At 39.5% G+C, this 25,357-nt stretch overlaps 1 protein-coding gene and 1 long non-coding RNA gene across 2 annotated transcripts; one reads left to right on the forward strand and one right to left on the reverse strand.

The window, feature by feature from the left end:
- Positions 1-56: 56 nt before the first annotated feature.
- LOC144201428 (uncharacterized) lies at positions 57-2,834 on the reverse strand. Its single transcript, XR_013327341.1, has 2 exons — positions 2,275-2,834; positions 57-2,202 (listed from the first exon to the last, which is right to left on the reverse strand). It is a non-coding gene; the product is annotated as an uncharacterized LOC144201428 (long non-coding RNA).
- Positions 1,479-24,683, forward strand: bcl2b (BCL2 apoptosis regulator b). Its single transcript, XM_077724035.1, has 2 exons — positions 1,479-2,502; positions 24,386-24,683. Exons 1-2 carry the CDS (start codon positions 1,936-1,938, stop codon positions 24,521-24,523), a joined length of 705 nt encoding a protein of 234 aa, XP_077580161.1. The 5' UTR covers positions 1,479-1,935; the 3' UTR covers positions 24,524-24,683.
- The last annotated feature ends 674 nt before the right edge of the window (positions 24,684-25,357 follow it).

Consider the following 25,357-nt stretch of genomic DNA (forward strand, 5'->3'; position numbering starts at 1 on the left):
GTTGCAATACGTCACAATTTATGATGTGGAATATAAAATATATTTAACGACTAGAATTCTTAACATAGGATTTATTGAAACTACATTACTGCTTGGTCCAATACACCATATAGTTGCTTTTTGTCACATAATTTAATGACATCATAATTGTATGAATAGAAAAAAATCAATATCTGGATCTTATTCTTCTTTGTAGTGATCTGGTAAAGTGTACTTAGAAGCGTGGTGGTCTTTTTTTTCCCTTTTTTTCCTGAATTTAACTATTCCGTTTGTGCCGAACATAAGTTAATCTCCCTTGAAGGGGCTTTCCACATTTGCATAAAATGGGAAATTCCATGCTCTCTTTTTTTGTGTCCCAAAGGAGAATATAACTACACATGAAGATGAACCCAGATAATTATCACAAGAAAAATGGAGGCAGGGGAAATGAGGTCTGGTTTTACATCTACAAAATGTAACGACCTCTCACATTCAGTAGATAAATGGAGGAAGACTTTTACATTGATTTTTATAGCGCTTGTCCTCATTAGCTAAGCCAACCTTCCCAGTCAACACGGATTGACAGCCTGTTGTTGTTTTTAGTCTATAGTTGTTTGATAAACTTGTCAATAGATGCCTATTTAGCTGTAACTATGTATTAAAACAATAGTAGCAAAATGCAAGTCCATTTTACTACTATTGTTTTAATGTAACAAAATATATATATATTTTTTTATCCATTTCTTTGTGTAGTTTTTGGCTGTTGTGACTTATACTCACGTGGAATGAGTAGTCAGCAAAATAGACTGTCTTTTTCTTATATGCACAATTTGCACATTCCCTTAACAGAAAAAACAGGTAATGTATGACATTTTCCCTCTGCTGGTTGAAATTTGGACAAAAACTGTGATCATTTTGGGATGAATTGTTTTTTATATGATGCTCAGATCAAATCATCCCTGTGGATTGTTACTTAGACTTTTGAGAGGCTTCTTTGAGACCTCTATCAATGTTCCACGTGTTCAATTCCCAAACCTTTTGGAACCACATGGCTGACACACTAACCGGTAAAAGCCATGCATCCAGTTTTAATGATGCAAAAGAAAAGAAAAAAACCCAGCAGACGTGCAGCCATTACACAGATGTCCCCCAAGCATTTATTCTAGGTGGGGGGTCCAAACTAGGGATGCAGTGGGTGCATGTTTTTGTTGTGCATGTTCCTGCAGACAGTTCGTCCAATGAGGTTTCTTCTGAAACCAGTAGTTCCTGGTGGCAATCAACTGATTACAAATTGAACACAGATGAGTGACAATGCATTCTATTCTTAGGTTGGAACGAAACCTGGCACCCAATTGCGGACCTTGAGGACCAGCTTGGACACTAGTGATGCATTCAAATGCAAATGGATTTTTAGTGTGCAGTTCCCAATGTACACTTGGAGGCTCCAGAGCGCAGCCAAAGGGTGCACGTTCCGTACGTGACGTCAAAAAATAGCTGACGCGCACACGAGCAGCCCACTGGCGGCGAAGGAGGGATCAGTCTGGATGGAAGTGAGCCCAGCTAGTGCTCTCCTCACAGTGCTGGAACTAAACCGTCGGCGACGCGACGGCGTTGAACGGCCATTCTGGCGCAGACAACTTTGCGCCCCCTCCCTCCTCCTCTTTATATTTTTTTTGCCCTGCAACTCTTCCACGTTTGACCGACGCGCATTTGGGAATACATACGCACTCCCTGCAGCCTCTTCCGCGTATTGGACTTGTACGCACTGACGCCTTTTTCGTGGACTTTCACGAGCTTTTTATTTCTGGCTGGCGTGTGGCATTTCGGCCGTTGATTCTGTTGTTTTTCGTGGCTCGCGGTGCACTTTTTTTTGGGATGAGCCCCGCGCAGATCAGATGCACGATGCATTCGATTTAAGAGCAAATCTGACTGTCCCAAGTGCCAAATTCGGTCCAGATGGCGAACGAGCGCAATCGCAGCATCGTGGAGAATTACATCTGCTATAAACTCTTCAAATGCGGCTACGCGTGGGGGTTCGGTGCCGCCGGGGAAGAGGACGGCGCCGCTTCAGCAGCTGCAAATAACGGCATGGTGGTCGCCCCCTCGCCGACTTTGGTGCTCCGGTGCCGACGAGGCAGCGCCGGGCCCGAGCCCGGGCCCGAGCGCGACTGCAGCCCCAAGCAGAGCTCCGGCGTCGACCCACTCGCCGATATCCACCGGGTCCTGCGCGAGGCAGGCGATGAACTCGAGAGACTTTACCAGCCGGACTTTAGCGAGATGTCACGGCAACTGTACCTCTCGTCCACTACGGCTCAGCAGCGGTTTGCCGATGTGATCGACGAACTGTTCCGGGACGGCGTCAACTGGGGCCGGATCATCGCCTTCTTCGAGTTCGGCGGTACCGTGTGCGTGGAGTGCGCCACCAAGGAGGACATGACGTCGCAGGTGGACCTCATTGCCGAGTGGATGACAGAGTACTTAAACGGACCCCTTGGCAGCTGGATCCAAGACAACGGGGGCTGGGTAAGTGTCATTTGCTTGAATACCTCTTATACTCTAATTTTATTCTGTTAAAAATATATATTACTTTATTATTATTATTGTTTTTGCTAAATATCACTGGGGCAGAGCCCCTGCATCACTGATGAAGGCGTGTCGAGGCGCCTGCGTCCGTGTGCGTTTGCAGATGTGACCTCACACGCCACATTATATCACGTTTGTATTTAGGGCTTGCCAACGGAAAAGCTCGAGATGTTCCCATTACGCACGAAGGCGCAGGATGGGCGGCCTTCCTGCGTGCGTTTCTCTGATTGGGCCTCAGCGTTGGCTGTCAAGCTGACTAGCCCAATCAGAGAGGCGGCTCCTGTCACACCTCCCGATGCTCTTTCTTAAGCCCGCCCCTTTTGAAAGGGATGGGGGACTAGCAGTCACGCATCTGTCACAGAGATGCACTAACGCCATATCTCGGATTAAAGAGACCTAAATGCATTTTTAAATTGACGTTAACCTTCGAATTCTAAGAGTGCATGGTCATGTATTACTGAGTAGAATTTTATTCCATTGGCTGCCATTGACGGCACGAGACGTAATATTTCTTGAATGACCTGCCCATCAAAATGGATTGGGCTTCTAGCAGAGCAGCTCTTCGATTTTAAATTAATTGGACATTTATCCTCATCAATGGCAGGCAATGATTCAAGAATTGTGGGGAAAAATAATTACAGTGTCAAAAGGGCACACATGCCGCTTTCAAACAGGAAAATGTTTTGATATTTACCCAATTTGACAGCTTCCACGTGCAGTATATGACTCGGCATGACATCAGTCCCTTTGACTCTTTTTACATTCCGGGGTCATCAGTTCGATTCCCATGTCGGTCCTCACTGTGTGGAGTTTGCATTTTTTCTCCCAGGCGTGCGTGGGTTTTCTCCGGGTACTCCGGTTTCCGCGCACATCCCAAAAATATGCAGAGTAGGCAAGTTAAGAACTCAAAATTACCCCTGTATATGAGTATGAGCATGAATATTTGTCTGTCTCCTTCTGCCATGCAATTGGCTGGCTACCAATTGAGGGGTATCCCCCACCTGGTGTCCGTAGCTAGCTGGGATAGGCTTCAGCACCCCCCGCGACCCTTGTGAGGATAAGCAATATTAAAAATGAATAAATTAGTGTTAAGTCTATACCTAAGAACGGTGAACAGTTATCTGGTCTAGTTTGTTATAATGTTATTTGCATCTCCAATGGTATTATTGCATTTTTAGGTGAAGAGTAATGATTACTATATAATATAGTCATGTCACATCCTCCTACACTTTGAGATGGGCATGACTTTCTGGAGTCAGAAAATATGATCCCAAAATTTCCGGAGTTTCAACTAGGTACATTTCTGGTTAATGTCCGAGTCATCCCACTAATTGCTTTCAGACTGGAGCGTGACTTCGGTAAATCTTGGACCATTACCAGACTTCAGCATTTCTCTTAAAAGGGCTTTAGTGACACCGCTATAAAAGTGAAGATGATTACAGCACAAAAGGCCATCATCATATTTATTTTTGTAAAACTACAATGGTGAAAGGCTCAATTCTATGCCAAGGCTGGAACTCTTAACAAAAGAATTATTGTCTCTGTGTGTACTTCCATTCATTCTAGTGTGATTAAAGGGAAGATTAGGGGGTGAAAACTGTGATTTTTTTTCTTCTTCTCCCCCTCCTTCATCTGGCCGGATGGGGAATGTCTCTGAATCTGACGCTATAATAATGTAGGTCACCTTCCAGTATGGTTTGCTACGGGGAGAAAACACTGCTGCTACTGTGCAGAGCAAGATTAGTCTGGATTATCTCAATGTGATTGACCAGTTCAATAGTTGACCCATTACAGTTTTACAAAGTAAAAGCAAGCAATGTCTGAAGATTGTACAATGTGAGCTTAGATGAATATTAATTAATGCACTAGTATTTGTGACTAGTGGCACAAGGTTGATTAGGATTATGAAGTTTTTAACAGTGTAACAATAGGTATTTGTGTTTGGTAATACTTTTTGAAGTGCTTCATCAATGAATGAAAATACATTGATGGAGGTTTACTTTTCTTCCAAGACTGCCCTCTTAAATAGAAGCTGTTGGCTGCTTCAGTCAAGCAATGTTTAATGTGCTATAATGTTTCCCCCTCTGGTATACAGTTGAATTACAGATGCAGCTATTTGTGGATTTCTTCCTGCTCCAATTTTGCCAAATTATTTGTGTGTTTAAGTTTTTTTTTGTTTTGTTTTTACCATGGAAACGGATTCATTCAGCTTTATCAGCACTTTAAGAAATATGTTTATTTGAAAATCCCCGCCCAATGCAATTTGAGGGGTTGGCAACTATATCCAGATTTGTACAACACACTCACTATGAGTTGAAGTTTTGGAGAAAAATAACTAGCAAAATACATCTTCAATCAAAAACACTTTGTGCACGGACTCGATCTGGTTTATCTTATGCTCCTGATTGACATTACCACAGTAAGTTTTAAAAACAACATTGAATTGAGCATCTCAACCAGCTTTTGACATAACATGGCAGGTCAAAAGGTAGCATGGCATTTCACACAAAGCGATCATTTCCTGATGCTGGTGGACATTCCAGGGTGTAACCCACCTTTTAAGCTCTCCCGCCCCGGACTGTCATGACCCCGGACCGAATAGGAGTACAGCCATAACATCTCTTCCTGGTTCCAAGTGGTGCCGTTTTAAGTGACCTGACCCCTTTTTTTAATCTTTAATCTGCTTTGTATGGATTAAAAATGTGCCACATTTGGCCCTTTTTTGGATCAATTCCATCTATTTATTTTAGGTACTTATGCACCATCTGCCAAATGACACAGAATCAGGGTGGAAACTTCCGTCTCCAGGCTTTGTCTTACGATAAACTCTTTGGTCGGATAGATGTTTTGTTAAATCAATTGTTCTGGGTTTTTCCACAGTTCTTAAAAGAGAGCTGGTGGTCACACGGCCTTTTTAACACACCAGAGTGGCGTGGAAATGGATGCCTGTCAGCCACCCACAGATTCCTGTTGTTTTAGGACTAAGTAAGTCCAAATATAGGAGTGGCTGGTAATGGCATTTGTGTCTAATGCAATTCTAGTTGAACAGAATTTGCTCATAGGTCATAAGAAAGCATCTGTGGTACAAGAAGTGAGCTTTCATGACAATGGTGGGACGGAGGCGGCAGCCTCACCCGCACAATTCGCAGTTGTGTTTGTTGGTAGGCTTCTGAAATGACGTTTAACTGACGCAACGGTGCGAGAGGCTTTGTTTAGACTAGGTAAGGTAACACATAACAGCTCGGGGGATTTAAAGTTGTCCAATTTTTATTTCTAACATTAAAAGGCTTTGTTTTATTAAATGGGAGTTGTATCATACTTTTAAATATTAAAAAGTACATATTTTCAAGGTAAATATTGCATACTTTGGCATACTCATTTTGTAAAATTAAAAACATCTATTTGAAATATATCCTATCTAGTCAAGACTAATGTCATAATTATCTGGAAAAAGTAGATTATTTTTGCATATTTTACAAGTTTTTTTTAAATTTCAGGCATGATTCAGAAAATTAAATAAGGCACTATACTGGGCCTGGTGGACTAGTGGCTAGTGTGTCAGTCTCACAGTTGTGAGAGTGGGGGTTCCATCCCATGTTCAGACCTTCTGAGGAGTCATTCTATATTTTTGAAAAATGGTGCATAACTCTATCAAGAGGGTTTTAAAAAAATAAATTCAGACTTTTGTTAGTATTTTGACTATTTAGGAAGTTGCTATAGATTGGACCTTGATGCTAGTTGGCAGGTAAGCCTTGCATGCTGGTCCAATTTGGCATACATGTGGACCCAGCAAGAGAAACCATCCCCCTCCAAGTGAGGCTGAGTGGCTGTTGGATGATGGAGGAAGTCATTCATCTTCATTTAGGTGACACGTTGAGTGAGGGTGACACGGACCCTCAAAGGCAGCACATTTAAACACGCACCAGGGCCAACCTCACTTATCTCCAATTTGTGTCTCCTTGTGGACTGGTAAACTCGTCATTGACAGTGACAGTCCTCCTTCAAACGTGTCCCGGGAAGTGATGTGAAAATGAAGATGACCCAGATTATACAATAATGCAATCCCTGATCCAATTTTTAATTTGAAATTTGCATTCTGTATAACATTAAATGGCTTTTGCTTCGTAGAACCGAACATGTTGAGATGGTTAAAAGTGATCAGGATTCCCGCTGGTTTACTGTAGTACGCCTCTAGCTGCCCAGATCTCAGCTCTTTGCCTTTTGCCGCCTTGTTTGCGCCCACCGGACCAGCAACAGGGAGTGCAGAAAGCTTTTTTTTTTCCTGCCGGGCCCGGCCTGACATGAAGAGTTTCTTTCTCCAGTGAAGAGATCTGACGTCCCCCTCGAGATCCTCTGAGCACAAAGAGGCTTGTTCCAAACATTCTTGTCTAAGGAATTCATGAGAAGGAGGAGGGAGCCCAGCCCTTTGTAATGTCGACCGCCCTTTGAATGACAACCCAGAGGTTATGGTTGTGTTTTATGTAGCAATCGAGTAGTATGAAAACTTCATATCACGATTACTTTCAAAAATGGTCATGGTTTGCAGACATTTTTTTTATATATCCCTGCCTCAGAAAAGTAACCCTCAGAAGCATTAACACACTTAACCAAAACAAAATGAATTCTTATGCCTCCGAGGAATTGATGTTTTCGCACCCTTTACAAAGCATGTCTGCATCTGGCCTGGTTGGTTTTATTTTGAGTACAGATATTCAAGCGTACCTAAAATGCAAAACAGAAAACTACGTGACATCAGTCTCAAAAGAATGTAAACATTAACTGAGACTAGAAAGCAAGCCAAAAATTCACAACACAAACACAAAAAGCAATATCACTTTGTAGATCATTTACTAAGTCAAAAAACAACGATTTGAATAGTTTTAGTGGCAACATCCCTAATTTCTACCATTGATATTTTGCCACCCAACCAAATTATAGCATCGAGACATCATCTCCCTTTGAACTGGTAAGCACTAATTGAAAAATTTCCACTTGCCATTCGCAGTTCAATCTATTGCAGTCAATGGCACTGAAACATGAGCATTCAAACTAACAACCCACCCAGTTCAAATGCATTGGATCATTCTTATTTCTAATTTCTGACAGTGGAGTGTGTTGCCTGATCCCGTCTAGATTGGTTTTGTTTTCTCTCTGTCAAGTCAGTTTGATCATTTTCACTGTCAATCATTTTAACTGAACAGCTTGATATATGACAAGAGGCTATATTGCTTCTAATGATGCAAAGACGAGTCTTTATTGTCTTCTCTTCTTTTCCTCTTTTGTGCACATTCTTGCCGCACTGCAGGCGTGGTCGGAGAAAACGTCACAACTATGCACCTAGGCAACAACTTCTAAAATGCTGTTCTGACATCTTTGATAGTTAGTTTTGTTTATGTTGTGTTGTTGCTGCGTTCATTTCGACCGTGTGACTATTCTCGGGCCTTTCCTCCCCAGGAGTGCCGCAGGAATGTCTGCTCGGGAAGCCAGACTGTAAATAAATAATGGAGACGAGCTTGGGTGTTGCTTTCCTGAGTGGCCAATGAAGGGTGTGGGCCCTTTTTTGCTCTTTTGTCAGCTGACTGTTCTGGAACCGACCTAGGCTATGTGTTCTTGTGTGTGTGTTTTTAATTGTCCACAAAAGATATGTTTGTTCACCAGTCCTGCTTCCTGTTTCACAAGGTTAGGCATGCCAGAGATATTCAAAGGCTGAGAAGTCAGTATAGTGTCCAAGTTAAAGGCTGGTTAGGAATTTGTTAAACATTTAGCAAAAGGGGTAGGGAACCTATGGCTCAGGAGCCACATGTGGCTGTTTCCATGGGTGCATATGGCTCTCCATTAACCTGTGAGGTAATATATGGAAACTGTGACAGTACTTCTACCACTTCTTCAATCATACTTTGTTATTTTATTACTCTTTTGTGTGTATGATTTCCCTGATACTGATTTATTAGCAACAGCATAACATTGTTGCCAAAAGAATTTAGAGGCTTTTTGTACTTTAAAAATGGTGATATCATAAAAAAAATCACACATTTTTATGTATTTTTACCATTCAAATCTGAGAATGGCTCTCAAGAAATAACATTAGAAAATGTGAATTGTTTATGGCTCTTTCTGTCAAAAAGGTTCCCGACCCCTCATTTAGCATGACCAGAAACTCAGAAGTAGATGAGCAAAGTGTGGTGCACTCACACAACTAAAGCAATGACACACAATGTTAACGATTTTCTTTATTTAAGAGCCTATTGATTGGCTTTTACACTTATTTTCTATCTTATTGCTTCATCTGAAATGTGACTGCTGAAGTACATTTTAAGGCATTCTTATTTTATGGGCGTAAACCGCTATTTTGCAAATTCCAGGCTGACGACATCGATGCGAGGGAATATATTAGCAATTCCTATTGATTTTATTAAGAATGACCCGTGTATTTTTTTCTAATGAAATTGTTAACACTTGTCAAAATATGCTTAACAGATGATTTGCGGCTGGGTGTGGCAATATGCTGAAAGATGGATCAGTCTTGTGTATGCATGTTTTTATATTTTAAAGCAGAAACTTCAGATCTTTCGGATGAAACTGATTCACTTGACAGAACACATTTTAGGCAATGTGTCCAAAATTCATGTGCATATATTTTACTCCGTTCGACTTCAATCTTTGGGAATATTTATGATGGTACTTTAGGGTGCAAGGATTATCCTTGCAATCTTTTCTGAAGTTGAAATGGATTTAAATGGGATTTTTGTCAATTTAGCCAATTAAAAGAAGACATTTTATGGATCTTTATTAAGAGAATCACCCAAAATGGACTAACAGTAATGAAATTAAATACATAATGTGAGTTTATTAGTAAATACTGGAGCATGTTAGCCATAGGATCATTTTTAAATTGGAACAAAAATTCTATATTTCCCATACTATTAAAACAAATGTGATTTAAAAAGAGTTGGAGGAGAAAATGGTCCCAGTTGGCTACTTTTGCACCAACAATTAATCGGGAATACTGTAACAGATATGTTTCATAAACCTAGCAGGGGTTTGTCCCTGAAAGAGACAAACAGAAGAAGCGTTTAACCTTGCTCTATATATATTGATATGCCGCGCAGCTCGCCAGGTTTTGCCCAATGGCAAAGTCGGCCTGCCTCCCAGCGGGCTCCTCGTTATCCCCTTCCTACCGTGACGGGAAAAGGTGGAAAACCTTTTCATTTACCGTCTCTGACGGTTCATTAGGCCGCATTTAGAAGAAAAAAAAAATACAAACAAACTTTGAGGTAGTGGTTTTGTTTGATAAGGACATAATGATTGCACCGTGGCAAGCAGGGGGCGGGATTTTCACCCCAACATGAAAATTAAAGAGCCGCAAGTGATGCTCCCGCCTCTATATTTAGAGGCCTCTCACATGTCCCTGCATTTTTCAGGGATTCGCAATGTTACCTGACACTGGCTGCCAGGTCTCAGGGTATTAAGCTGTTGTTTGGATGTGCCGGTGCTTTTTGCTAGCTCGGCTTTTCTCATCTCTTTTTGAATAAGTGGACCTTAACTCGTTAGCTGCCATTGAGGGCGATAGATGGGCAATCTATTCTGACTTCAAATTTGGATTTGACTTTCGGGCCAAAATATGTACATTTGGTAGATTTTGGTTCTTATCCGCAATGAAAATATATAAGCTACTTGAGAAGTGTAGTTTGGATGATTATATTCATATAAATTCATGTTCCGTGTCCCTGGGGATATGAAGTAAATATAAACAGAAAATTATCAGCAGGCCACTGTAACTTTACCGTGCATTTATATTTTAATTGACAATGTGATTTTTGTGTGTGTGTCTGTGTGTGTTTTGGTTCATAAAGCCATATACACCCATTAAAGGTGCCACATATGGCTCCCAAGCCATAGGTTCCCTACCCCTGAATTAAAGGCTCTCATAGCTTTTACTCACATTTTTAAGTTTATTTGGTTAGTTTACAAGTTGATTTCATGCAATGTTTAGTTACACTTTCAGTTTATGTCTCTCACTGTGGGATAGTTGACGCTAACGTACTGACGTTAGTTTAAGCGGATGATAAATTTGCCTATCATCACCCTGTGTGTTAGATATCTTGTTTATGACAGGGGTGCATAAAACATGTTAAGCACTTGCTTGCATCATTGGTTTTTACAAGGTCCCCCTTCACAAACAAACTCTGATTATGGGAAGAACTGGGAATTTATCATTTGGCTGCATTGACCCTTTTCACATTGTAAGAGTTCAAACATGCACATACACTCTGGGCAAACACTGAAGCGGATGCGCTGGTGCAAATCAATTATTTGTTGTCCACAAATGGTGCGTGTGTGTGTACACAATCACCCATACACACTGACAGCTCGGCACAACGGGGTGTACACACACAAGCGGATGTGGCGGTGTGAATCAATAATGCCGTGTTGTCACAGTGTGACATGTGAGCATGGCGGGAAGCAGATGGCCCCGGGGTGCCTACTTGCTCTCACAGGGCTGAGACACACACACACACACACACACACACACAAATGGTATCACTACCACAGCTGGGATTTCCCTGCGCAACACTGGCCATTAGCAAACAGTATGCTATTATTATTGTTCTGGCCAAATGCATTGCTGGTGTGTGTGTGTGTGCCCACGGTAGCATCTGGAAACGAGATCTGGGCTGAAAACGCCAAGTGAGGTCAGACATTTCTCAGATATCACAATGAACATTCTCTATTGATTTGAATGTATGAATCTACTCCATTAAGTACACTTGCAGTATCTAAGAAGATGTTTTTATCAAGATTGAATTTAAAAAAAAAAAACAGCATCTTCACAGCTAATCATTTTTTAGAACCCCGCCCACTTAAATTGGTGTTTTTCTATTTCTAACACATTTAATAGAGTACTTTCCAAATGATTTATGGACTCTGATTATTTATAATAATTATGTTATTGAAGTGAACTTCCATTGCAATCCTGTTCTGAAATATCCTATTGGTGACTTATTCAATGGCTTTTATTTTTATATAGATCCAACTTTTGTATACCAGGTCCATGGTTCATGTGGTGTGCACTGCAAATACTACATTGTACTATATACTATAAATATGTTGTTTATCTGGTGTTGTATTTTTAGGCAGTTTTTGTGTAGGGTCACTTCAGCTTCAATAACATTTTTCTTTAGATGTATGTAACTTTTTTTTAAGTTCAAGTTCAAATAAGAACTCCATTGAATACTTTTTCCTATCCCACAAGCTATTATAAAGTATACTATATAATAATTTCTGTATTTTCTCAATGCCCACGTTAAGGTGTAACTATATAACTGATCCTGATGTGTGGAGCCTCTCAATTACGAGTCAAAATAATCCTGAATTCATCTCTTTTGTCTTCTGGGGTCCTTCACATGGACGTGAGGCATCAATTTGACTGAAGGTACACGTTTTAATTAGTTGTCGACTTGTTGTTCCAGCTTCAAATATTTCCAACTACTTCAAAGAACATGTTGAAAAGTAGAAACCAGAAGACTTGACAGATTGATTTCCCAACTCCCTCCTATTACAGATTTTTGATTAGCAATTTTTGCTTCCATAGAGCTTCTGCCTGTTTTCTGTCAAAGCACATTTATCCATCCATTTGTCATTTTAGAGGACGTGGCAAGATGTCTAGACGAGGGGAGCGGAAGCTGGCATGTCTAACTAGCTCCTTCTAATTAAGTCTGCACATTGACCTATAAAGTACTTCATTTGTCTTTCACATTTGATGGCACAGGGCTGTAAAAGAAAAAAATCTAATAATCTATTTTGTGTTCGCTTAATGAACATACTCTAATTTGAAAAACATTAAACTGGCTGGAAGATCTAACCTCATTTTCTGCTTTTTAAATTTTAATGCACTTGCTGGTATTAATGGCTAAAGACATCCAATCCATTTCTCCTAGCTCAAATAGGATTGAACATCTAAAACTGTCCATGGCTGTCATAATCTTCAGGTCTGAAAGCTCAGAATAGGAGAAAATCGTTTCGATTTTTCTGGTTGGAGGATGAAAAAAAAGCAGGAGTAGACTTGTCCGTTTTTTAGTCATCTGACTCAACAATCATCTGATTCTCAGCTGATGCCTCAGCTGACTGTAAAGTAAGGTACTCGTGAAACCGTCCAAAGCAGAGCACTAAATACGACTGATATGATTCAATATAACATCAGAGTGAACGATTTGGACCGTTCCAGCTAAGGAAAAGGCATTTTTTTGAAAACGGAATTCTTCATTTAAAAACTAGAGTGATCATGGAGATGGTTGGGAAACAGATTAATTTTGTATTGGTTGGCACATGTAAATGTTGGAGAGGTGGAGGACGAAGCTGAATGTTACTGCCTGAAAGAGGGTGGAAAAAACATAAAACATATTGTACTAACAGCAAACTTTAATTTTTTTGGTATATAGTATTGATGTAGATTTTTGTAAATGGAAAAAAATGCTTGAATCTGCTTTCTTTCCTTCCGAGGGATCGGATTGTGACTCTTTATCAGCAGATCCTCAAAATCAGATGACTTGGACTCTCATGCAAAAAAAACTCTGTGACCGGGACATGCCTTGTTTACCTTGACCCTCAAAAGCATCTTTACCAAGAAGCCCCTAACTAATGATATTTAGAAGAACACGTGATGGACCTTGGGTGTCACAACTAGTGACCGATTGCTCATTTGTCAGGTGCTTGTTTTCCTACAATGAAGGCCATAGTGAGGCTGCTTTTTCAAACAGATGCGCATCCCACACAGGCTCACCAAAGCGCAAAGTGGAACCCAATGGCGTCAGATGGCATGGGTTCATCACCGAAGAATGTTTACGTCAAGTTTTTGGGGTTACGTCATGCCAAAGTGTGGTGGATGTTCCCCTTTAAGGGCTCCAGATGAGCTTATCTACAGGCGAGCTCATATCAAAACTGCTTGTTTGGTTGGCCACATCAATGCATTCTTGGCATTCCCTTCCTCAGAAATCAGCTGGTTGCCTGAGAGAGGTCGTTGAACTTTTCTCAAGACTAAAAGGAGGAGGAGGGAGGAGGTAGGGGGTGGGTGAGACCATCAATGCGCAAATCGGCTGGCTTCATCTTGTTGTTTTGGAAGGGGAGCTGATGAAGTGATTTTTAAAACTGCAGAGACCCCACAAAAGTTCTGGCTAGTATTATAATCTTGAAGTCATAAAAGGAGAGAGGATGAATGGCAGAACTTCCTTTCTGCTCAGGTTTCCATTTCACTTGTCTGAGCTTTTTAAAACTCATTCTCTGCCATTGACAGCCATAGGTATCCAATGTAGTTGCTCAAATTGGAGGATATGCGGTGAATGATCATGAATCAGTGCATTTCATGGCATAAAACACAAGTCTTCATTTTAAAATGTCTGAGCAAAATTTCTGTGCCAAAAATCTGGTAGGATAGTGTTTGCTTTGTGTCATTGTCGTGGGATCGCAGATTTCTTCAATTTGTCAACAGTTTGCAGACGAATGCAAATTTCTGGCCTCTCAACTCTCTGGAATGCAGAATCCATCCAAAAGCAGATCGCTGACATAGCCTGGCCATAAAAGTCCAGAATGAACTTTTTGGGGCTGGGCTTTGTGAGAGTGAGTTGAACAACAAAAAAGCCCAAGCAAGTCTATTCATGCGCTTGCCTGAGGGTTAGCAAAGGAAAAAAAAAAACCTTAACTTTTGTTATACAATTTTAATAATGGATAAATGACTTCATACTACAGTGCTGTTGATGTCTAGCCAAAGACTATTGGCCCAAGTGCTGGATTGACATGTTGACCAATGCCTGCCAATAACAACGATAGAGGTCCAATTCTCTTAAACTGGTTCTGACTGAAAGTTTATTCACCCCTCCCAGTCAAAAAGGATAGAACATCTAGTGTTGCCAATGGTGGCCATTAAGTTGCTCTGTTATGGCCAAAAATAAACGCAGGGATCTAGGCCTCTCTGAATCTGGCCTGCGAACCAAATCAGTTTGACACCCTTGAGATAGATTATGTATTTTCGTTGGCTGATCATCATTAGCCAGTGAAAATAAATTGGATATCTAGCGCCGTTAACGGTAGCCAAAAGATTAATGAGAGCTGTCTCTACTGTGGCTTTTTTCTTCTTTTGAGTATTTAACCTCCTTTTGTTCCGAGTCCAAAGATGCTCCCGAAGGAGCTCAATTGTCTTCCGTGACATTATCGGACATCTGAGACCTCAGCTAGGCATCGCGCCACTGCATCTTCTTGCTCTCCGTGCCCACCCACCGACGACTCCCACGTCTGCTTTCCCTTTTTCGTCCTGGATACGGGAAAGGGGGCCTCTCTGCAACATAAACCTGAAACCACATCCAGTACTGTGTGCAGCCCCCTCCTGGATGAAAGAGGACACCAAACTTTGATGTTCTACTTTCTCCTCGCCCGACCATGTTTAATTCTCGCTCAGATGTCGTTATACACTGCGCTCGTTCGGCGAATCTCCCCAAATTACAGGGCCATGTTGGGATTCCATCAAAGGCCGTGGGTTTTTCGTTCTTTTTTTTCCTTTTTTCCAGACGAGTCAACTTTTCTCTGGGCTAGATCTCAATAAATACTTTCAAGCAAAGAGAAAATCTCTTAGTTACAACATCTAATCCAACTGTAGCCCTGACCCAGCCGCTTTGTCTCTATATATGAGTGCATGTTTGGACTGCCTGTACTCTTTCCCTAGTTACACACGCTGATCTAACCATCGTTGGCTCTACCACAGTCCAACTTAAACCAGACGCTGATGTCATCCCTGGGCGTCTGGCACAGGAAGTGACTTTACACTTACTGAACTGTTGAGAATGTAAAAAAGAAAAAAAAAGTTGAGCAATCACTCTGTGAAAAGGTTCTTTAAAACAAAATGTCAAGCTTGCCGTGTTACATTACGTGAGAGACAACAATGAATGGCTTGAATGCATCTTTGGACCGAAGCTGAAACCAGTGACGTTATTTTTCCCCTTTTCAATTCGAGAACAATCAGCTACCCTGTACACAGATTTTCCCACATCTGTCTATTTTCAGTCCTTGATGCTCGAGATTGTGCATGTACACAGAGGAAAAAAAATACTGGCAATTGTGTTCAGTAGAATTTTACACTAAAAACAAAGGAAAATACAGGATAGTGCTTTTGTAACTGTTAATTTTAGCCAGTCTTTTGCACAGTTTTGATTCAGTTAGCAGTTTTTTTTTTAAAATGTCACTAAGCAGAGTGTGGGAGTGAATGGTTGTCCTTGTGCCCTGCCATTGGCTGGCCACTAATTCAAGGTGTCCCCTGTCTGGTGCCTATAGTTAACATGGATAGGTTCCAGCACCCCCTGCGGCCTATGTGGATAGGATAAGCAGTTCGGAAAATAAATGTCACTTAGCAATGTGAAGGAGTCATCAATTGTCATTTTAAAGGCACTTAGAAGGGAAAATTCCTTTTTTTTGCTCATTGGCTATGATAAAGGGGCGCAGCTTAGCAGTTAGTGGACATGAGGAGGAGTTGGATAGGCAAAGAGAGAGTAGAAAATAAATGAAAGTGATACGCAGAGCTATTATAGAGTGTTTGTGTTAAAATATCTCAATTAAGACCCCTAGCCCACTGAAGGGGCCCGTTGATACTAATCGCACCCAAGGCCCCGTTCACATTAGTTCCCCCACTGCCATCCCATTTGTACTGGGAGGATCTGGCAGGAAAGGATCACTTTGGTAGATTTGAGTCATGGATGTACGCCTGGTTATTCATCTGTGCGTCATGCAGCTTCTTAGCCGAAAACCACTTCCATGGAAGCCAGCAGAATGTCACGTCGTTAGCTGATGGAGTTGCGGACTTCCTGGCAGAGAAATGCACCAGCCGGCGTATTTGCCTGTCTTTTTAATCAGACAGCTAATATGAGGCTGCTTTTTATTGGGTTTGTCAGATCCATACTAAGAGAAGAAGCTCATCGTTATTTATAGCAAGCGGGCCAGCACTTGAGTCTCTCTGTCCGACTCGCCTTAGTCACTTCTTTGGACGCAGTAGTGGATGTTGCGGCCCTTTTTTATACCCAATCGACTGCCATTTATGGAGCCGGTGTTGAAAAGGAAGGACCGACTAATCTTACCTTTATTGGTTGTCCATCCATGCGTGTATACTGCTTTTAAATGAACTTGAAAGTACATTCACCAGGTAGGGGCATTCTATAAGTCTGCGGCATTATTGATACACAAAGAAGCGAAGCTGAAGCAGTTTACACAGCCGTTAATTTGGGGAGTTTACATTTTAGACTCTCTACTTTCATAAATAGTTGTTGAATTAGTGTCGCTATATCACACTTTCCTGTGAAAAAAGTGACCATGAAAGGGCTGTTTTTGTAAAAAAAAAATTGGATAGTAAGTCTTTAATTTGCTTTAAAAAAATGAACGTATTTAGTAAAGCTTTAATTTGTTAAAAAGAAAATGACCATGTATAGTAAGGCTTTATTTTTTTTAAAAAGACTTTGCATCACAAGGCTTAATTTGTTGAAAAAATGACCACATATAGTGAGCCTTTAATATGTTAAAAAATGATCATATATAGTAAGGCTTTAATTTGTTAAAAAAACGATCATGTATAGTCAAGTTTTAATTTGTTCAACAACAAAAAAAACGACCATATTAAGCCTCACAAGCCCAGGGAGAAGATTCAAATTCTCCACAGCAGGGTCGGGATTGCACCCTCGATCTCAGAACTGTGAGGCCGATGTGCTAAACACACTTTCACCCGGCCACATGAGTATCTTTTAAGAATGTAAAATTTCAAGGTCGTCAGCACAAGCGGTCCTTCCTATAAACAATGAACGTTGGTGTCAGAGGTGACATGATTTATAGTCTCTGCATGTTACAGGGAGTAAAAGTAAATGATGAAGAGGAGGAGGGAGAACAAGTGACAGGAAAGCAAACACAGTCAGCATCCATCCCACAATAGTCGCCAAAGCCCCAAAGGTCACCTTGGCGTTTGTTTAACGTTGGATCAATACAAGGCATTAGTTGAAGTTGAAGTCATCTGAAACGAGAGATAAATTAAAAAGGCATTTGTATGTGTAGGAAAACACATGTGACCTGTAATGTCAGCTGCCAAACAGGCTGATGATGATGATGATAAAGACAATGGAATGACACCAGGCATGTGTGGGCGACGTCGCCACGGCGTTGTTTTGGGTTCCAACGGAGCGTATAACTCCCACGGGAAGACGGCGTCGTTGTGTATTTTGTAAACACGTGAACACCACTGACGCACGTTTGAATATTGATGAGCCTCGAGGTTACGAGCAGAGTGGAAATACTGTTTACTGACCCATTTGGACGTGTGCACTTGTCACACAGCATGTGCAAAATGGAACCATTTGATAGTTTCCGATACATATACATAAGAATTCAAAGGAAAAAAATGGAGTGTTTCCTAAAGATGATATTTTAAGTTGGGTAAATTGACTTAAAAGTAATATACTAAGGGAAGAAAACACATTTAATTAGCTTGAAATCAAATTACTTAGCCTACTGCCTTAGTTTCTCATGGTATCATCAGCCAATCACACTAATGGTGGATTTAGATCCGTACATTTAATAACATTATAAGGATTTAGATGTCTTGCCTTTGTCGCTAAGTATAAAAATAAAAGCTTAATGTTGACCCTTCTGTCCATGGGGGAATCTTCTCGGCTAATCAGGACCCCCACAAACGACCCCGTCATCTCATTCTTTGGCAGCGGGTCAATGGATCCCGCACGAGGGACACGATTGAAGACGACCTTGCTGCAAGGTTACTTTCCTTCCTTCCATTGTGTCTGCAGGAGGTGCGCCCAGATTTTATTTAAACCTGTATGTACTCCGTCAAATTAAACACATTTGCTTCCATTGACGGCAATAGATGCCCATTGCCACCAATTGCAGTTAATATTACTAAAATATCAACTACTATTGCCAATGCTTGAAGTTTTCATAAATCTAGGAGATGAAAAACTGCTTTATTGCTGTGCAAGATAACTAAAATATCACCAAAATGATACAATTATAATAATCATAAATTCCAATTATCTTCATTATGATCAATTTCAATCATATATTAAAATAATACATAATACTCAAAACCATGGCTGGTATTTCTTAAATCAATGACAAAGAATGGCTCAGCCGATGTCCCCAACCCATAAATCATTACATAGCATGAACCTGTTGTGAATAAATAAAACACTGTTAACCTAATTGATAGTGATAATACATCCAATCCATTTGAAGGGGGATGTTAATGTAGGGCATATTGTTATTATCATATTGTTATAGATTTTTGCCTCTGTGAATTATATACATCTACATTTCCTGCTCATACATTTTACTTGTATTTTTATTTTGCAGCCTATTCATTAGACAAAATCAACTACCGTATTTTATGGACTATAATTCACAGTGATTCAACTCAGCATAAGCAGTACATACGATGAATGGATGTTATAACAGTTATATTCCAGTGCTACTTTTTTGTGTGCATTTTTTGCCTGGTACAACTACTAAGTCTACTCAGGTGTGTCTTTTTATGGTCTAAAAAATATGGTACATCTCCCCCAAATAACGTGTAACAAAATGCATCTTTTAAGTCCATATCCAGGACACAAATGACTTGCTTGCATTTTTTTCTCCCCTATCCTTTTCCTCTCCTGTGACTCCAACGATTGGGCTTTTGTTTGACTTTAATTAGCCGAGGAGAAGTAAGCTGGAGGCTCATTAAGAAATCAAAGTGAGACCACGAGCAGCGTGCGTATTATTTCAAATTACGTGAGGGATGCTTTGGAAATAGCGTTTAATACGGGGAGGTCCATGTCGGGGCTCCTTTAATTACGAGCTGAACTTTAGCCCACATCCGTTTTTTTTTTCCATGCTCTGGGCCGGCCTGCAATTACCCACCAGAACATGCGCGCACAAACACTTGAGGCTTGTTGTGCCCGCGATGACTCATTTATTGTCGAATGCCCGTTGCAGAGGTCGGTCCGAGGAGGTCCGAAATCCTACTGGTGGGAAAAGCAAATGAACGGGGTAACCATGACGCTCAGGAGGTCAAGTTGTCTCCTAGCCCACCCAAAAATCCTCAACTTGAAGCATCTCTTTTCAAGGAGGCAACCTGGCAACCCTGCCGCTATGACCTTTTTAAAAGACGTTGATCCCCTAAGCAAAAAAAGAATACCACAGCGAATTGTTAACGGAATTTAAGATCCCAGGTGCACACCTGCTGTCAGAGGCAGATGCTTTGCTGGGGGGCGAAAGATGAATGTGAAGTTTGTGTGCGCCATTGTGGTTATGATAAATGTTACTGTTTTTGTCCTCAACTTTGTGCTGCCAGCTGCTGATTAGGATTCCACCATGTCTCGCATTTCCATAATGGAGGTGACTTCAAGAAGAAGAGAAAAACAAGTAGACCTGGAAAGACTCCCAGAAGTAATAGAAACGTTTTTTTTGCTGTCATAGTGTTTGGTATAAGGTGAATCATTCCTACAGTGTGTGGTTTGATTTTCTGCAGAAATTTTAAAAAATAATTCACAAATTAGGTCAAGAAACAAAGGAATTTGTGTTTCATTAGATATGTTTACAAACTCATAACTCGATTTATATATATATATATATATATATATATATATATATATATATATATATATATATATATATATATATATATATATATATATATATATATATATATATATATATATATATATATATATATATATATATATATATATATATATATATATATATATATATATATATATATATATATATATATATATATATATATATATATATATATATATATATATATATATATATATATATATATATATATATATATATATATATATATATATATATATATATATATATATATATATATATATATATATATATATATATATATATATATATATATATATATATATATATATATATATATATATATATATATATATATATATATATATATATATATATATATATATATATATATATATATATATATATATATATATATATATATATATATATATATATATATATATATATATATATATATATATATATATATATATATATATATATATATATATATATATATATATATATATATATATATATATATATATATATATATATATATATATATATATATATATATATATATATATATATATATATATATATATATATATATATATATATATATATATATATATATATATATATATATATATATATATATATATATATATATATATATATATATATATATATATATATATATATATATATATATATATATATATATATATATATATATATATATATATATATATATATATATATATATATATATATATATATATATATATATATATATATATATATATATATATATATATATATATATATATATATATATATATATATATATATATATATATATATATATATATATATATATATATATATATTGTTAGTCAAACTCCCCGTGACCCTTGTTTCATACTCAGTTTTTTCTACATAGGCTTTTGTTTGTGTGTGGTTTTGTAGGGGAAAAAAGCAACATAACACCTTGAATGGCAGCGTGGTGCTGCCATATTTTTAGACCATTTCCTCTCATTCATATTCTCTAATTTACTCAAATTTAACAGAGAAAAAAAATGTAATAATTTACTACTCCTATCAGATTTCAAAATTATTTGCACTTTTGTAAGGCTTGTCAAAAGCACAACAGCAAAGACAAATATAAATTGTATTAAATTCTGAAGTAAGTAAATCTTTTTTTGCTGGAAAAACAGCTCTTATTTAATTCAGTGGACCGTTAAAGGGAGGCTGCACACTATTGGTTTTGCTGGAACCTGGGTTTTGAAAACCACTGGCATGTCGGATCTTCTATGGTTTGTTTTTGAAAGGTACAAGTTTGTCTTTCCTCATAATCACGCGCTTATGCTGCTTCCAATGAAAAAAGTGGGTCAAAAGTTCCAAGAGCAAAAAGTGAAGCACGCCAGGAGTCTCATGACATCCACCTGACAGGCCTCCAGTACCAAAAGCTCCACCTCCTTCCAAATAGCTGTAGAGTTACTACCATGGATGCCCTCACGGGGTTCTTTTTCAAATCCATCAGTTCTCCTGGCAGCCTCTTACTGTAATTGGCCGTCTTGCATTTCCGATGGGAACGCGGGATAATGTGTACGCTCTGTCTGGGTCACGTCGAGGACACGCGTGGCGGGCTACTATCGCCACTTACGTTAAACGCCATTAAGATGTCATTTTTGTGGGATGAGGTAGGGAAAAAAGAGGGGGTGGCGAGGTGGAGGTCTGTCTATGTTTTGCCAAGCAAAACATTCCACTCTGTTGGAGGTCTGACTGAAGCAGCTTGTTCTCTAATTAATACCCAAGGAGGAGGAGGAGGGAAAAGAGAGGGGCCACTTCCAAATTTACAAAATATTTATGCTCCAAAAAACGCCAGTGTTAACAGTTTGGCTCGAAAAAACTGCCGATACATGACTCCTGCTCGTGGGATACCCAGGGAAAGACCGGCTATAACCCCTGATACAGAACAACCCCCCGGCCTTGGGAATGCCATGGGACAGGAAGGGAGGCGGGGGAGGAAACAGGAAATACTTGTCTGTCCCCAAAGCACATTAATAATAGACGTTGGCTTTTTATAGTCTTTTGTTCCATTAATGTTGCCCAGCATCCTGTTACAAAACTCCGTTAAATTCAACGAGATGATGCTGAGGAGCTAAATATTTGCATTATTTCTGATGCAAAATAATAACTGAACTCTGACTGACATGATTCATTTTTTTTTTTCGTTAACAGCATCTTTCAGCCAGTGAAGCCCCTCCCCTATAAATTAACTGGCTACCACACAGGCTAGTATGCTAAATTTTAATTGCTACTGTTATTAATCAGTTCACAACAACCCATTACGTTAAATATTACGCAAAAAAACAGAGTACCACTAGGCTTAAATGGACAGATAACATCAGCTATGTTCTTAAATCTGTGATTTTGGAGAAAATTACACTGTTTATGGGCGTGGCCATTTTGTGACATCACTTGTACCCACTCACTGTGACTTGAGCACAAGTGCGTGGGATAATGACATCATAAGGAAGTCTAGAATACTCAAATTTGATTTGCTAAAACAGTACCGTAGTTATAAATGCATTTTCTTTTACATTTATAATACAAGTCTGATTGCATGACTCAGATTTGTATTAACCCCACCTATGAAAAGTTTCTGGACGGACCCATCTGAGTCACACGACATTCCTCCGAGACCCGTCACAATGATGTTGGGAATTAAACTCATCCGTCCCTCACGGTTCACGCTGAGGTCAGCATACATTTAGAACGACGCCCCGCGGAGGAAACCGGATAGCCCGCCATCGCTCCCGGAAACCGACACGTAATACGAAACCGTCCACGTCCACCAAAAGGGAGTCGGCCGCAATCCCGCTTGCTTGATGTTTTTGAACCTAGCTCGCCTTAGCAGCATGACTTCCTGTCCAGCTGTTGCTGCCGTCACTACGCGTCAACAGATGCACGCGTGTGAGCGTGTGTAATGGATCACACACATGCATTTTTGGCATTTTCTCCTAGACACATGACATAGTAGAGCAGACGTCTTTGACAACACACAACTATTTGTTGTACTCCAATACCGTAATGCTACAAAAATGTGCCATCTGTTACCAGGATTGGCTTTTTCAGGCAAGTCACGTTTGTAAGCATGTGTGTGGGCGTGTGTGAAAGAAGCATCATGGTCTGTTGGCAGCATGGGTGCAATAACAACAACCATATTTAAGGGTATGCTCCAAAAAAATAAACATACATTTTGGGGGGTTGTTTATCTCTCATGGTATGCAGTCATGATGATTGCGGTTTTGTTTTTCCAGTTTTTACTCCCACTGTGTTAGGAAATCTTCTGGGAAAATGTTTTGCCGCTGAATGTTTACTCACCGGATGGCTCAGACTGGGTCATAACGAGACTGTTTTTTTTTATGGATGGCGGTGTCACTCGGTGCAGACATTTTCCATCCCAAGATTTGTGAGTGCCAAAGTAAAGTCGGCTTTTGGTTTCAGCGTTGTTGGGTAAATAAAGTTTATACATTTTGGCAGCTTGGTTATGTTGCCTGTGGTCGCAAGAAAACTAATTCACGTATGAAATGTCGTCTTTGTTAAAGATGCTGAATGACTGACTGACTGTCAACTTGGCTCAGATGACTGACTTTTCATTTTGGGAAAAATAAAGTATTTAAAGTATCATACATTCCTGCAATGTTACCAAAAGTGAAAGCAATATAATCCTGTGTATTCCTAAAAAATTATAATGCATTTTGGGGAATTTCCTTATTAATATTTTGTGCAGTTTTACCCCATGTATATGTATATAAATATAATAAGTATCAACAAACATACTCATGGAATAATTCATTTTAAGTAACCAATTGTATTATAAGAAAACATGAAAAAAACTATTTTAAGTTAAACGATCTGTTAATAGAATTAAAACTATTGTAGCAGTTCCAAAATGTATTATAATGTATCACAATAATATAATGTTAATTCAAAAATATTTGTAAAATTGTTCAAGAATTTAAAGCCCTTGTAAGGTTCTGCAATAATTCTTTTATCAATGAAAAAACATTGATTTTTGGGTTTTTTTTTTACATCTCATTGTCCTACACTCAAAATAACAACTGTTTTTGAGTGTCAACCAAAATTTCAAAATGACCAGTCACCGATAATAACGTTCTCATGTGCTTGTGTGCAGGACGCCTTTGTGGAGCTGTACGATCGTCAGCGAGACTCACTCTTCAGCTGCTCGTGGCCGTCAATCAAGACCGTCTTTGGGCTGGCCGCTCTTGGCGCCGCCAGCCTCACCATCGGGGCGTACCTCACACAGAAGTGAGCCACGCCCCCTTCTCCTCCTCTTCTCATTCATCTTTCTTCACCCGCTCCCCTCAAAAAAACTTTCAATAAAGACACACTCCACTAACTTATGGAGGCATCCACGACATCAGAGGACAAACACTTTTCAACATTTTTTCTCGTTTCTGCACCTGCTTCTCGACTAATAGTGGCATGAACCCTAGCATAGACAGTAGTTGCATGTGACATGTTTAGGGTGAACCATGGCAGGGGGGCGCCCCTGCTCGTTAGGGTGGAGGACCCTGTCAGAAAGGTATACTCCGGTTACCCCCTTGGAACCCCTCCCTGTGTGGCTCCCATCAAAGGACTTCCTGCGAAGAACAGCTGCTCAGAATGTATAATGGACCGGTGCAGGAAGACAAAAGCGTATGTGTGTGAAATTGTACGCTCTGTGGACACAAGTATTGGGACAGTGACAGAGGCCTACCTAGTTTAACACAATTCAAATTTCGCTCACATACGGAAATCATGGAAATAGAAAAGATCTGTTTCTCGTCAGCCACTAGTTTGTAGACTGGCCTTAATTTAAATTGTAGCTGAACGGCGTCATGATGTTATAGATCAGGGGTCCGAAAACCTTTTTGATGGAAAGAGACATAAACAATTCATATTTTTTTTAAATGTTAATCCTTGAGAGCCATGCTCTCAATTTAAAAGTCAACATACATGAAAATGTGTCTTTTTAGTCACTTCACCCCTTTTAAAGTACAAAAAGTATCGGAATTCTTTTGACAACATTGTTACATTGTTGCTAATCAATGAGTATCAATGGGAAAATACATGCAAAAGTGTGTAATGAAAAAAAATTATAATG

This window comes from Stigmatopora nigra, chromosome 9 (genome assembly GCF_051989575.1).
Source record: "Stigmatopora nigra isolate UIUO_SnigA chromosome 9, RoL_Snig_1.1, whole genome shotgun sequence".
Lineage (NCBI taxonomy): Eukaryota > Metazoa > Chordata > Actinopteri > Syngnathiformes > Syngnathidae > Stigmatopora > Stigmatopora nigra.